Source organism: Oncorhynchus kisutch, linkage group LG7 (genome assembly GCF_002021735.2).
Source record: "Oncorhynchus kisutch isolate 150728-3 linkage group LG7, Okis_V2, whole genome shotgun sequence".
NCBI lineage: Eukaryota > Metazoa > Chordata > Actinopteri > Salmoniformes > Salmonidae > Oncorhynchus > Oncorhynchus kisutch.
Genome location: NC_034180.2, coordinates 31,014,696 through 31,030,237, shown reverse-complemented (window position 1 = coordinate 31,030,237; position 15,542 = coordinate 31,014,696). Strand labels below are relative to the sequence as shown.

Here is a 15,542-nt window from a genome sequence, read left to right as displayed (position 1 = left end):
TCAGCAGACAAAACAGTACAAACAGCTAGCAGCAAAGTAGATTGGTCATGAAAGTCAGAAAATCAATCAAATGAATTGCTTACCTTCGATGATCTTCGGATGTTTGCACTCACGAGACTCCCAGTTCCACAATAAATGTTAGTTTTGTTCGATAAAGATTATTTTTATATCCAAAAACCTCCATTTGGTTGGCGCGTTTTGTTGAATAATCCACAGGCTCGTGCAGGTCATGACGGGCAGACGAAAATTCCAAATAGTATCCGTAAAGTTCGTAGAAACATGTCAAACGTTTTTTATAATCAATCCTCAGGTTGATTTTACAATAAATAATCGATAATATTTCAACCGGACGGTAGCTTTAACAATAAGAGAGAGAGAGAAAAGGTCTGGTCCAAGCTGCTTGCGCATGCAAAACTCTGGGGGGACACAGCTATCCACTGACGCGATTTGATCATTCTCGCTAATTTTTCAGAATAAAGCCTGAAACTATGTATAAAGACTGTTCACACCATGTGGAAGCCATAGGGAAAGGAATCGGATTGATATCCCTTTAAATGGAGGGTAGGCATGCAAAGGAACAGAGAGGTTTCAAAATAACAGCACTTCCTGGTTGGATTTTCCTCAGGTTTTCGCCTGCAATATCAGTTGTTATACTCACTGTTACGTTCCCCAGTGTATGTGTTGTAGTTTGTGTATTTGCATGTGTTTATTTCAGGAAATGGCTTCCTGAAACCCCTCAAGCAGCTGATTGGTCGACTCCATGGCTAATTGCGGGGGGGGGGGGGGGGGCTGACCCCGCCAACTCGTCAAGACACAGCTGTCTCCGATTACCCATTCCTTCTGAAGCTATATAAAAGCCAGTGTTCTGTTCAGGAGAGAGGTTCATTGCTCGGAGATCATTGCAGAGCGATTGAATGTGATAGAGGTTCATTGCTGGGAGGTCATTGCAGAGAGATTGAATGTGAGGGAGGTCATTGCTGAGAGAGGAGGCTGATGGCTGTGGATAATTTACTATGTTAGTTGTTGGTAGCAGTTGGTATGTTCTGTGAGTTTGTTGCTCAGATAGAGCTTATTTGATGTCCTTTATTCTTAGTTTGTTTGAGAAATGATTTGTTCTCCTGTTTCATTTGTTCTCAGGGGGGAAGGGGAAGGCACCTAGGGAGTGCTTAGGCAAGAGGCCCGCGGGCATACATATACCCGTAGTATATTCATTGTCTAGGCACAATAGGTAAGACCTGGGCGGACCACCCCCTGTTTTTTGGTTAGGGCACCAGGTGGTGCTAAATTAGGTAAGTATTGGTTAGACAGATAAGATAGGAGAGGGGGCTTTGAGATTTACTTTCTTTGCTTTGGTTCCTTCCAGCCAATTTTCCCCATATTACCGTGTAAAGGAATAAAGTCCTTGTAAACAGTACCACATTCTGCCTGTTGTCATCCTTACTCACGCCTACGGTCCATACCTTTTTCACTTCACGGAGAGTTGAGTTGTAGCAGGGTGTTGCGTTCCCTCTTCATAGAGGCGTGCGTAACACTCACAGACAATATTTTGACCGTTTTGGTGTTTTCTATCCTAATCTGCCAATTATATGCATATTCTAGTTTCTGGGCCTGAGAAATAGGCAGTTTCATTTGGGCACGTTTTTCGTCCCAACATCAAAATACTGCCCCCTAGTCTCAAGAGGTTTTAACCACTGTTTGAGGAGCATGCTCTTGCTCCATGACAGGTGAAACTTTGTCCAAACTTTGTATGCCATGGGCTCTCCAACCTTGTTCCTGCAGCTACCCAGTGCTTAATTTGGGAAACCAACATCGATTGTAACATGTTTTCACAACAAAACATATGTAATGTAACTGTTGACAGCCCCTCTGCGCGCTCAAGTAAGGAAAGTGAGGAGATGGAAATGCATGGTGGTGAGATATTCTGTATAGCTAAAGGTAATGTGTCACCCAATTATTACTAGGCTATTCAAAATCGCCCTGCACAACCAATTGCATCGGCTAGGGCTATTTTTTAACCTATCTGTTATTTTACCAGGTAAGTTGACTGAGAACACGTTCTCATTTACAGCAACGACCTGGGGAATAGTTACAGGGGAGAGGAGGGGGATGAATGAGCCAATTGAAAACTGGGGATTATTAGGTGACCGTGATGGTTTGAGGGCCAGATTGGAAATTTAGCCAGGACACCGGGGTTAACACCCCTACTCTTACGATAAGTGCCATTGGATCTTTAATGACCTCAGAAAGTCAGGACACCCGTTTAACATCCCATCCGAAAGACGGCACCCTACACAGGGCAGTGTCCCCAATCACTGCCCTGGGGCACTGGGATATTTTTTAGACCAGAGAAAAGAGTGCCTCCTACTGGAGGCCCTCCAACATCACTTCCAGCAGCATCTGGTCTCGCATCCAGGGACTAACCCTGCTTAGCTTCTGAAGCAAGCCAGCAGTGGTTTGCTGCTGGCAAGTTTACTATACAGTATGTTATTTCCCAGACTAGTGGATATACATTTTGGAGCATACCATAAGGTATCCAGTATGCATAATAATACAGTCCACACTCAAAGGAAATTACTCGAATTTGTTTAATTTTGGAGTATAGGATAGACCAGTTATGTACCATCTTAAATCAGTTTTGTTTTATGTTTTTCTACCATATGTAATATCTGCAGTAGGCTATGTATTTTATAATGGCACAATCATACTTTTAATTATGTTTTTATTTTTTTTTGGGGGGGGGGGTGCTTGGTGTGGTTAGAGTGACAATAGAGCACTGAGTACCAAGCCATTAGGACCATGGTTTTAGTAAATTGGGTACTACCGAAACATGTCCAGAGAGCATAGCCGGAGGTCATCACGTGGTCACATGGAATTTTACTGAGGTCATGACTCATGACTGGCGGTAATATGGTCACCTTATGAGCCCTTGGCCTAAGTGCCTCCTCTCTCCTAGTTATGGAAAGGTCCCAGACAGTAGACACCCTCTCTCATGCTTTATGCTGAGATGCAGAAGAAGCACAAGTAACCCATTAGTCACTGTGTCAAAATTAGGCTAGTGTGTAAAGATTGTTGTACTTGAGGTGTCTGGATGGGAGATGTATAGAAGGAATGTACTAGTAGCCTAATATTTTATCTTCAGAGAGTAAAATGTGTATTTCACAGACAAATCAGGAGCATTACATAGGAAGGTGGGAACACTACAGAAGCTCTACAACAGGGACTATTGATGTGAAATATGCATACCGTGAAACAGTCCTATTGCCTTAAATCCATTGGCTCTCGGAATATCAAACACTGACTTCAAAACATAGAGAAGAAATGCCCAAATTCTCTAACTTTCGGCATGGGGAACCCATTAGATGCACCATCTGCTGTGAATATAATGAACAAGTGAAGCGATGTCCTCATGTGCATTTCACAGCGTGGTCAGATCTGGTCAGAACTCTGGATGTCCTGCTCATCATTAACACATTGTTTTGTCATCTTTCTAAGACATCGTTGTGTGCAACATCTTTATGTGCGGAGGATGGGGATGATTGGGCATCACTTAGCCTTAGAAAGAACAGGCATGCTGTATGGCTAAAGATATTTCTCCACTTGTCCTTCTGCTGTAATTGAATATGTGCAGCTGAGACCAGCACTATATATGGCCTGAATGGGAGAGGACTAATGTAGCCTTATTCTGAGGTTCTGTGAGTTACAGGAAATGATGTTGTCCATTAAGTATGCAGTTTAATTTCCTGGAGCATGATATCCACAGGCGAGAGTGAGATTGTGTGAGTACATTGTTGCATGGAGAGGGTCAGGCCCAAGGTCCTAGACAGGACAGAACCGGCTAGGGCTTTTCTGCTCCAAAAACTATCCTAGATCTGGCTGGTCAGTGTCTGGTTAGTTGAAAGCAGTCTAGCTCTGTAAAGATCCACATTGTGCCCACCAAGACCACAAGTGTCACAACAGATTACTTCTATACTGTAGACAGGGCCCAGCAAACATGGCTAAAAGGCAGTTATGTTTGCCTTTTGCTGATTTTCTGAAATGGCTGCTGTGTGTTTGCATGTGTCCGTGTGTGTGTGTGTGTGTGTGTTTGGGAACAGGTCAATCCTCGGTCTCGAGCTGTGAAGCCACAGTCAGTAAACTATTAACACGCACCTTTTATCTTGCCGTAAGGGAAAATCATCTGGCAGGCTGTCTGAACTGTAGCCATGTTTAGAAGACAACTTCAGTTTCTGAACAACAAAAACACCACAATGTTTTTGTAAACACTGATATTCAATACCACACTTACCAACAGACTGCATTAAAATCAGATTACAGGCTTAAAATAGCCTAGATGCCTCTGTTAATGTAGCAAAAAACATTCATCTTAAAAGACTGACAGGGCTGAAAGAGCTAAAGAAAAGGCCTGGGTTAAGAAGAGAGCAAGCTAGTCATGGATTTTAAACACCATCTTATGAATATTTCAGAGGGACGGTGAATGAAAATGCAAGTGCAGGACTCCAGTTCCCTCCTCTACAAGCGGATGGTGAGCCCTGTTTTTCCAGGATTAAAAATAGCAGTATGAGCTGAGCTCTGCTGAAGAGGGTGACGGACTTGGAGATGAAGCGTGAATGATGCTCCCACAAAAACACTGCTTTGAGGTTCTACAGCACTCTGCTTAATCAGTGCTAGCAAACCTTACTAAATTCATTGGCTTACATGTGAGATTCCATGGCTACAAATAGCCTCAACTTTAAATAAACTCACAACTAAGTTTATGTTTAGGGACTAGGCTAGAGGTCGACCGATTATGATTTTTCAACGCCGATACCGATTATTGGAGGGCCAAAAAAGGCGATGCCGATTAATTAATTTGATTTGTAATAATGACAATTACAACAATACTGAATGAACACTTATTTTAACTTAATATAATACAACAATAAAATCAATTTAGCCTCAAATAAATAATGAAACATGTTCAATTTGGTTTAAATAATGCAAAAACAAAGTGTTGGAGAAGTAAGTAAAAGTGCAATATTTGCCATGTAAGAAAGCTATCGTTTAAGTTCCTTGCTCAGAACATGAGAACATATGAAAGCTGGTGCTTCCTTTTAACATGAGTCTTCAATATTCCCAGGTAAGAAGTTTTAGGTTGTAGTTATTATAGGAATTATAGGGCTATTTCTCTCCATTTGTATTTCATTAACCTTTGACTATTGGATGTTCTTATAGGCACTTTAGTATTGCCAGTGTAACAGTATAGCTTCCATCCCTCTCCTCGCTGGGCTCGAACCAGGAACACAAGGACAACAGCCACCCTCGAAGCAGCGTTACCCATGCAGAGCAAGGGAAACAATCACTCCAAGTCTCAGAGTGACGTTTGAAACGCTATTAGCGCGTGCTAACTAGCCAGCCATTTCACTTCGGTTACACCAGCCTCATCTCGGGAGTTGATAGGCTTGAAGTCATAAACAGCGCAATGCTTGAAGCACAACGAAGAGCTGCTGGCAAAATGCACGAAAGTGCTTTTTGAATGAATGTTTATGCGCCTGCTTCTGCCTACCACCGCTCAGTCAGATACTTAGATACTTGTATGCTCAGTCAGATTATATGCAACGCATGACACGCTAGATAATATCTAGGAATATCATCAACCATGTGTAGTTAACTAGTGATTATGATTGATTGATAGTTTTTTATAACATAAATTTAATGCTAGCTAGCAATTTACTCTGGCTTACTGCATTCGCGTAACAGGCATTCTCCTTGTGGAGTGCACACAGCTGACAAGGTGAAAATCTGTCGTTCTGCCCCTGAACGAGGCAGTTAACCCACCGTTCCTAGGCCGTCATTGTAAATAAGAAGGTGTTCTTAAAGGTGTACAAAATAAAATAAAAAAATTGGCAAAATCGGTGTCCAAAAATATAGATTTCCAATTGTTATGAAAACTTGAAATCGGCCCTAATTAAATCGGCCATTCCGATTAATCGGTAGACCTCTAGACTAGGCCTATGTTATGCAAATGTTAGATTGATCCACAACTCAGATGAGAAAGAGGAAATCTCTTTTCTCATAGAAATCAGCTCTGGCAATCTATCATGCCCAGTATCACTCCGACCTTGCGGGGGTCCAGAGAAACTGCGTTACGCCAGTGACCTAGATGGGAAACTATTAAGAAAGGTAGCAGACTGTATTGCCACCCCTATTTGCTATGTCTTTAATCAAAGCCTAAAGGAATGGGTGTCGATAGGCATGGAAGGAAGCTAGGAAGCTAAAGTAATTCCTCTGCATACAAAGAGCCAGGAAAGGGTGCTTGACTATAACAGCTGCCCAATCAGTTTGCTCCCTCTTAGTAAAATGACAAAGAAAATTGTGGTTGAACAAATACAATACTATTTTTCGAAGGACAAGTTCACAACTGATGTTCAGCATGCGTATAGGGAAGGGCACTCAACTTGTACTGCACTGACTCAGATGACTGATGATTGACTAAAATAAATGGATAATAAGATGATAGTTGAAGCTGTATTGTTAGATTTCAGTGCAGCCTTTGATGTTATTGATCATAATTTGTCATTGAAAAAACTCACTTGCTATGGCTTTACACCATCTAACATAACATGGTTGGAGAGTTACTTATCCAATAGAATTTAGAGTATTCTTCAATGGAAGATTCTCTAACAGATATGTATAGTGCGGTATCCCTCTGGGCAGTTGCCTAGGGCAGTTACTCTTCTCTATTTTTACAAATGATTTGCCACTTGTCTTACAATAAGCTAAAATGACTATGCACACTCTACACATCAGCACCTAAAGCCAGTGAGCTCACTGAGACTCTTAGCCAGGAGTTACAGTCAAAACAAATTTTATTGGTCACATACACGTGATTAGCAGATGTTATTGCGTGTGTAGCAAAATTCATGTGCTTCTAGCTCCAACAGTGTAGTAATATCTAACAAATTACACAACATATACCCAATACACACAAATCTAAGTATGAATGAATTAAGACAATATACATATGGACGAGCGATGTCAGACCGGAATGGACTAAGGTATAGAATATAGTATATACATATGAGACGAGTAATGCAAGATATGTAAACATTATTAAGTGAATGAGATACCGTAGAATAGTATAGAAAATAATATATACATACAGTGGGGCAAAAAAGTTTTTAGTCAGCCACCAATTGTGCAAGTTCTCCCACTTAAAAAGATGATGAAAATTACAGGCCTCTCTCATAGGTACACTTCAACTATGACAGACAAAATGAGAAAAAAAATCCAGAAAATCACATTGTAGGATTTTTAATGAATTTATTTCCAAATTATGGTGGATGATGTTTCCACCCCCATGCTTCACAGTAGGTATGGTGTTCTTTGTTGCTGAGTTGCATCCTTTGTCCTCCAAACACGACGAGTTGAGTTTTTACCAAAAAGTTATATTTTGGTTTCATCTGACCATATGACATTCTCCCAATCTTCTTCTGGATCATCCAAATGCTCTCTAGCAAACTTCAGACGGGCCTGGACATGTACTGGCTTAAGCAGGGGGACACGTCTGGCACTGCAGGATTTGAGTCCCTGGCGGCGTAGTGTGTTACTGATGGTAGGCTTTGTTACTTTGGTCCCAGCTCTCTGCAGGTCATTCACTAGGTCCCCCCGTGTGTTTCTGGGATTTTTGCTCACTGTTCTTGTGATCATTTTGACCCCACTGGGTGAGATCTTGCGTGGAGCCCCAGATCGAGGGAGATTATCAGTGGTCTTGTATGTCTTCCATTTCCTAATAATTGCTCCCACAGTTGATTTCTTCAAACCAAGCTGCTTACCTATTGCAAATTCAGTCTTCCCAGCCTGGTGCAGGTCTACAATTTTGTTTCTGGTGTCCTTTGACAGCTCTTTGGTCTTGGCCATAGTGGAGTTTGGAGTGTGACTGTTTGAGGTTGTGGACAGGTGTCTTTTATACTGATAAGTTCAAACAGGTGCCATTAATACAGGTAATGAGTGGAGGACAGAGGAGCCTCTTAAAGAAGAAGTTACAGGTCTGTGAGAGCCAGAAATCTTGCTTGTTTGTAGGTGACCAAATACTTATTTTCCACCATAATTTGCAAATAAATTCATTAAAAATCCTACAATGTGATTTTCAGGAGAAAAAATATATAATTTTGTCTGTCATAGTTGAAGTGTACCTATGATGAAAATTACAGGCCTCTCATCTTTTTAAGTGGGAGAACTTGCACAATTGGTGGCTGACTAAATACTTTTTTGCCCCACTGTATGAGATGAGTAATGACAGATATGTAAACATTAAGTGATGATTAACAAACTGGTCTTAATTACATCTAAAAAACAAAAGCATTGCATTTAGTACAAAGCATTATCTTAGACCTAAACATCAACTGGAGTTGTGCATAAAGTGTGTGAACATTGAACAAGTTGAAGAAGCTGGACCCCTAGGAGTAACATTGGATGGTCAGTTATCATAGTCAAGTTGTTGTGAAGATGGGGAGAGGTACACTACAGTTGAAGTCCCTAGTTTACATACACTTAGGTTGGAGTCATGAAAACCCATTTTTCAAACACACCTCAAATTTCTTGTTAACAAAAAATTGTTTTGGCAAGACATTTAGGACATAACTTTGTGCATGATAAGTCATTTTTCCAACAATAGTTTATAGACAGATTATTTCACTTATAATTCACTGCATCACAATTCCAGTGGGTCAGAAGTTTACATACACTAAGAAAATTATGTCATGGCTTTAGAAGCTTCTGTTAGGCTAATTGACATCATTTGAGTCAATTGGAGTTGTACCTGTGGATGTATTTCATAGCCTACCTTCAAACTCAGTGCCTTTTTGCTTGACATCATGGGAAATCTAAAGAAATCAGCCAAGACCTAAAAAAAAATTTGTAGACCTCCACAAGTCTGGTTCATCCTCAGGAGAAATTTACAAACACCTGAAGGTACCACGTTCATCTGTTCAAACAATAGTATGCAAGTATAAACACCATGGGACCACGCAGCCGTCATACGTACTCTGGTGCGATGGCGTCATGAGGGAGGAAAATTATGGGGATATATTAAAGCAACATCTCAAGACATCAGTTAAAGCTTGGTCGCAAATGGGTCTTCCAAATGGACAATGACCCCAAGCATACTTCCAAAGTTGTGGCAAAATGGCTTAAGGACAACAAAGTCAAGGTATTGGAGTGGCCATCACAATGTCCTGACCTCAAACCTATAGAACATTTGTGGGCAGAACTGAAAAAGCGTGTGTGAGCAAGGAGGCCTACAAACCTGACTCAGTTACACCAGCTCTGTCAGGAGGAATGGGCCAAAATTCACCCAACTTATTGTAGGAAGCTTGTGGAAGGCTACCCTAAATGTTTGACCCAACTTAAACTATTTAAAGGCAATGCTACCATATACTAATTGAGTGAATGTATACTTCTGACCCACAGGGAATGTAATGAAAGAAATAAAAGCTGAAATAAATCATTCTCTCATTCTTAAAATAAAGTGGTGAAAACTGACCTAAGACAGGGAATATTTACTAGGATTAAATGTCAGGAATTGTGAAACTGAGTTTAAATGTATTTGGCTAAGGTGTATGTAAACTTCCGACTTCAACTGTATATACACAAAAGTATGTGAACACCCCTTCAAATTAGTGGAATCGGCTATTTCAGTCACACCCGTTGCTGACAGGTGTATAAAACTGAGCATGCAATCTCCATAGACAAACACTGGTAGGAGAATGACCTTACTGAAGATCTCAGCGACTTTCAACGTGGCACAGTCACAGCCACCTTTCCAACAAGTCATTTCGTCAAATTTCTGCACTGTTGAGCTGCCCCGGTCAATTGTATGTGCTGTTTGCATTTGTATTAATTATGGATCCCCATTAGCTGCTGCCAAGGCAGGACCTGTATTGTAAATCAAATTTTACTGCTTGCATTAGTTACTTGATGTGGAATAGAGTTCCATGTAGTCATGGCTCTATGTTGTACTGTGCGCCTTCCAAAATCTGTTCTGGACTTGGGGATTGTGAAGAGACTTCTTGTGGCATGTCTTGTGGGGTATGCATGGGGTTCAAACAGACAGCTCGGTGCATTCAACATGTCAATACCTCTCATTAATACAAGTAGTGATGAAGTCGATCGCTCCTCCACTTTGAGCCAAGAGAGATTGACATGCATATTATTAATGTTAGCGCTCTGTGTACATCCAAGGGCCAGCCGTGCTGCCCTGTTCTGAGCCAATTGCAAAAATGTTTTCTCCCCAATTTCGTGGTATCCAATTGTTAGTAGCACAGGAGTCACTAGTGCGCGATGAAACAAGGATATCCCTACCGGCCACACCCTCCCTAACCCAGACAACGCTAGGCCAATTGTGCATCGCCCCATGGACCTCCCAGTCACAGCCGGCTGCGACAGAGCCTGGGCACGAACCCAGGGTCTCTGGTGGCACAGTGGCCTTAGACCACTGCGCCACCTGGGAGGCCCTTAGGACCTTCCTTTTTGATAGTGCTGTTAAGAAGGTAGAGCAGCGCTTTATTATGGACAGACTTCTTCCCATCTTAGCTACTGTTGTATCAATATGTTTTGAACATGACAGTTAACAATCCAGGGTTTCTCCAAGCAGTTTAGTCACCTCCACTTGCTGAATTACCACATTATTTATTACAAGATTTAGTTGAGGTTTAGGATTTAGTGAATGATTTGTCCCAAATACAATGCTTTTAGTTTTAGAAATATTTAGGACTAACTTATTCCTTGCTGAAACTAACTGCAGCTCTTTGTTGAGTATTGCAGTCATTTCAGTCGCTGACGTGTATAGTGTTGCGTCATCCGTATACATAGATACACTGGCTTTACTCATAGACAGCTTCCCTGGGGAATTCCTGATTCTACCTGGATTATGTTGGAGAGGCTTCCATTAAAGAACACCCTCTGTGTTCTGTTAGACAGGTAACTTTTTTATCTACAATATAGCAGGATGTGTAAAGCCATTACACATACGTTTTCCCAGCATCAGACTGTAATCGATAATGTCAAAAGCTGCACTGAAGTCTAACAAAACAGCCCCCACAATCTTTTTATCATCAATTTCGCTCAGCCAATCAGTCTGTGTAAGTGCTGTGCTTGTCCTTCCTATAAGCGTGCTGAAAGTCTGTTCACTGTAAAATATCATTGTATCTGGTCAAACACACATTTTTTCCCAAAAGTTTACTAAATGCTGTGAAAGGATCCAAGAACCCAAATGATTTGGGTGGCTCCCATCCTCCTTATAAAACGTGTTTGTTATTGTGAAGTGGAAACGTCTAGGAGCAACAATGGTCTAAGGCACTGCATCTCAGTGCTAGAGGCGTCACTACAGTCCCTGGTTCGATTCCAGGCTGTATCACAACCGGCCATGATTGAGAGTCCCATAGGGCGGTGCACAATTGGCCCAGCGTCGCCCGAGTTAGGGTTTGGCCAGGGTAGGCACACAAGCCTAACATCGTCATGCGCAATGCCAAGCATTGGCTGGAGTGGTGTAAAGCTACCTGCACCTACCCGCCTGTCCAACATCACTACTCTGGACGGCTCTGACTTAGAATACGTGGACAACTACAAATACTTAGGTGTCTGGTTAGACTGTAAACTCTCCTTCCAGACCCATATCAAACATCTCCAATCGAAAGTTAAATCTAGAATTGGCTTCCTATTTCGCAACAAAGCATCCTTCACTCATGCTGCCAAACATACCCTTGTAAAACTGACCATCCTACCAATCCTCGACTTTGGCGATGTCATTTACAAAATAGCCTCCAATACCCTACTCAACAAATTGGATCCAGTCTATCACAGTGCAATTCGTTTTGTCACCAAAGCCCCATATACTACCCACCATTGCGACCTGTACGCTCTCGTTGGCTGGCCCTCGCCTTCATACTCGTCGCCAAACCCACTGGCTCCATGTCATCTACAAGACCCTGCTAGGTAAAATCCCCCCTTATCTCAGCTCGCTGGTCACCATAGCATCTCCCACCTGTAGCACACGCTCCAGCAGGTATATCTCTCTAGTCACCCCCAAAACCAATTCTTTCTTTGGCCGCCTCTCCTTCCATTTCTCTGCTGCCAATGACTGGAACGAACTACAAAAATCTCTGAAACTGGTAACACTTATCTCCCTCACTAGCTTTAAGCACCAACTGTCAGAGCAGCTCACAGATTACTGCACCTGTACATAGCCCACCTATAATTTAGCCAAACAACTACCTCTTTCCCAACTGTATTTAATTTATTTATTTATTTTGCTCCTTTGCACCCCATTATTTGTATTTCTACTTTGCACATTCTTCCATTGCAAAACTACCATTCCAGTGTTTTACTTGCTATATTGTATTTACTTTGCCACCATGGCCTTTTTTGCCTTTACCTCCCTTCTCACCTCATTTGCTCACATTGTATATAGACTTGTTTATACTGTATTATTGACTGTATGTTTGTTTTACTCCATGTGTAACACTGTCGTTGTATCTGTCGAACTGCTTTGCTTTATCTTGGCCAGGTCGCAATTGTAAATGAGAACTTGTTCTCAACTTGCCTACCTGGTTAAATAAAGGTAAAAAAAAAAAAAAAAAGCTCGCACCCAATGGACTGGAGCAGTGGAAATGCGTTCTCTGGAGTGATGAATCACGCTTCATCATCTGACAGACGAATCTGGGTTTGGCGGATGCCAGGAGAACGCTACCTGCCCCAATGTATAGTGCCAACTGTAAAGTTTGGCAGAGGAGTAATGGTCTAGGGCTGTTTTTCATGGTTCAGGCCCCTTAGTTCCAATGAAGGAAAATCTTAACGCTACAGCATGCAATGACATTCTAGATGATTCTGTGCTTCCAACTTTGTGGCAACAGTTTGGGGAAGGCCCTTTCCTGTTTCAGAATGACAATGCCCCTGTGCACAAAGCGATGTCCAAAAAGAAATGGTTTGTCGAGATTGGTGTGGAAGAACTTGACTAGCCTGCACAGAGCCCTGACCTCAACCCCATCAAACACCTTTGGTATGGATTGGAATGCCGACATCAGTGTCCGTCCTCACTAATGCTCTTGTAGCTAAATGGAAGCAAGTCCCAGCAGCAATGTTCCAACATCTAGTGGAAAGCCTTCCCAGAAGAGTGGAGGCTGTTATAGCAGCAAAGGGGGGACCAACTCCATATTAATGCCCATGATTCTGGAATGAGCTGTTCGATGAGCAGGTGTCCACATACACTACATGACCAAAAGTATGTCTTATTTTTTACATTTAACTAGGCAAGTCAGTTAAGAACAAATCCTTATTTATTTACTTATTTACGAGTTGAGGAGAAATTGACTACTTCTCTTCTCGTCTTTTTAAGAAAATGTGTATGTTAAAAATGCCTAACCACTCGATAATCTATTGGCATAAACGTCAAACAGAAATGCATACATAACCCATCAGACACGCCACTATGGCTATCTTCACGGTACCCAAACCAAAACCAGATGTAATACGTTGCTCAGTTATGTATATAGTTATGTCATTGTGGAATGCTCTGTCACCAGAGGTTGCTCTGGCAAAAAGCAAGTTTAGCTTTAAAAAATAGATTTTAAAAATAGATTTTATCACAGCACCTCTCCTCTTTCTAAAGATCATCTAATGTAACTGTACTGTATATAACAATATTCATATGAATAGAGTGTAAATTGAATCTTATGTTCTTGTCTATAACTGTTCTGTATTTGTAAAAAAATAAAAAATAAATGTGTGGACCCCAGGAAGAGTAGCTGCTGCAGGTGTAGTAGCTAATGGGGGATCCTAATAAACTAAACAAGCTTAGGCAGTGATAAGCTTAGGCTGTGAGTGACACATTGTATCCCAGCCAGGCTGCCTTTGTAAACAAACAATTAGGGCTATTTTTGAAATGTAGGCCTATACCAGGACCCGTTTATCTTCAGGGGAGCTAACATTTTCAGTTAAGACTGTTATGGAGACACCCAAAAGGTATTACTGTTAGAATATTCAGAAACTTTCAGTTTAACATTTGTGATATAGCTATGCAACTATTTTTCCCAGTATGTTGTTCCAAGCTTTAAGAATGTAAAACTTAAACTAAAAGTACTGTACCCTGCCAATGTTTGTAGCCTAATAAATAGGCCTATGTCTAGGAGTGCCTGTTGTTTTCTTGGTCTGTTCTGTTTCTCTGAGAGACTCATTTCAATTTTATGTAGACCTAGATTTCATAGTCGAAAATAAACACAGTTATGAATTTTATTTTAAACAAATCTCTTCTATTCTGTACCCACTAATACGAAGTCGACTCCATTACCAGAGTTGCACTTTCAAGCACATTTCCCAGCCAAACCCATGACTCGATCTCCTAAACTTCGTGAGAAGGTACAGAACGCCTGGCACACTCTGCGATGACGAAGGTTCCATCTCAGACTGCCTCATACTACACCCCAAAAGGCTGCCTGGGTGAGCATGTTCCGCTATGAGATGTGTAAACAGCCAAATGCAAATGACACACTACGTATATCTATATAAATGCAAGTATAGGCTATGAATGATAAGATGACTGTTACTGATAAATGTTATTGATAAACCGTCTTACCTGTAGATGCAGTTTCCATAGCAACGGGAGGCCTTTCCCCATCGTCCTCAAATTTGTGGAATTTTTCATTCAGGTCGCTCGTCTCTTCCCTGCTTTTCGATTTTAAATCTTCACGTAGCTCATCAAACAGAGGTGGTGTACTTCCGAATATGCCATTTCTTTCACAATCGTCCCCAAACCATTTCCCTTCCGAACCTAGTTCGTCACCGGGCTTCGAAGACATGCTTTTAGGGAGAGGTTCAGGTTGCGCGAGAGATAACAGGCACTGAGGCACAAGCTTTAACGCGGGCTACACAATGGATATTGGTTTGATCTAAGCAATAAACAGGAAATTATGATTTGAAATCTGACTGGATTTACAAATGTATGCTTAAATTGATATTGTAAAATTCTAATAGCTGCGCGGTCCAGTCCGAGAGCACAAGTGAGTGAGGTTGGTTTGTTTTAGTTCAGCGCTTCTATGCTGACGTCATGTCGGTGTAGCTTATGGTTGGCACTTATTTGGGGCAGTCAGCGTGACTATTATTAAAGTGTGTGAATATACCATGGAAGTCAACACAGTATATTTACAAGAGTGCAGCATACAAAAAATACACTTTAGACCTTGAAAGCTTATTTAAGCATATTTATCAAGTTTGCTTAGAGACCTAAATTAACGCAAATTGTACCATTTTTGAACATACAACACTGTTGTATTTTTATTTTTGTTAAACGCTTACAAGTTAGCCTATGGATGCAAGTCATTTCGCTCATGCGAATACCCAGGGGGACCATTTAATTTGTTCTTCATGCAAGTTTGTTCTCAAATTACTAGCACTGTAGCGCCCTCGTGTGGGGTTTATCAAAAGTACAACGAAAAAGTTAAGATGGCTCCTGAGCAAAGGGGAGGCACTTGCCTGGATACGGGTTGATGACAAAACCATGCTTGAGCATGCTA

General features: G+C 41.4%; 1 protein-coding gene across 1 annotated transcript in view; it reads right to left on the bottom strand.

The window, feature by feature from the left end:
• Positions 1 to 15,095, bottom strand: part of LOC109893745 (reticulon-1-A-like) — a 58,198-nt gene extending 43,103 nt beyond the window's left edge. Inside the window, exon 1 of the mRNA XM_031828927.1 lies at positions 14,606 to 15,095. Coding sequence (XP_031684787.1) covers positions 14,606 to 14,828 — 223 coding nt within the window. The 5' untranslated portion in view covers positions 14,829 to 15,095. The remainder of the gene's footprint in view (positions 1 to 14,605) is intronic.
• Between the last annotated feature and the right edge of the window lie 447 nt (positions 15,096 to 15,542).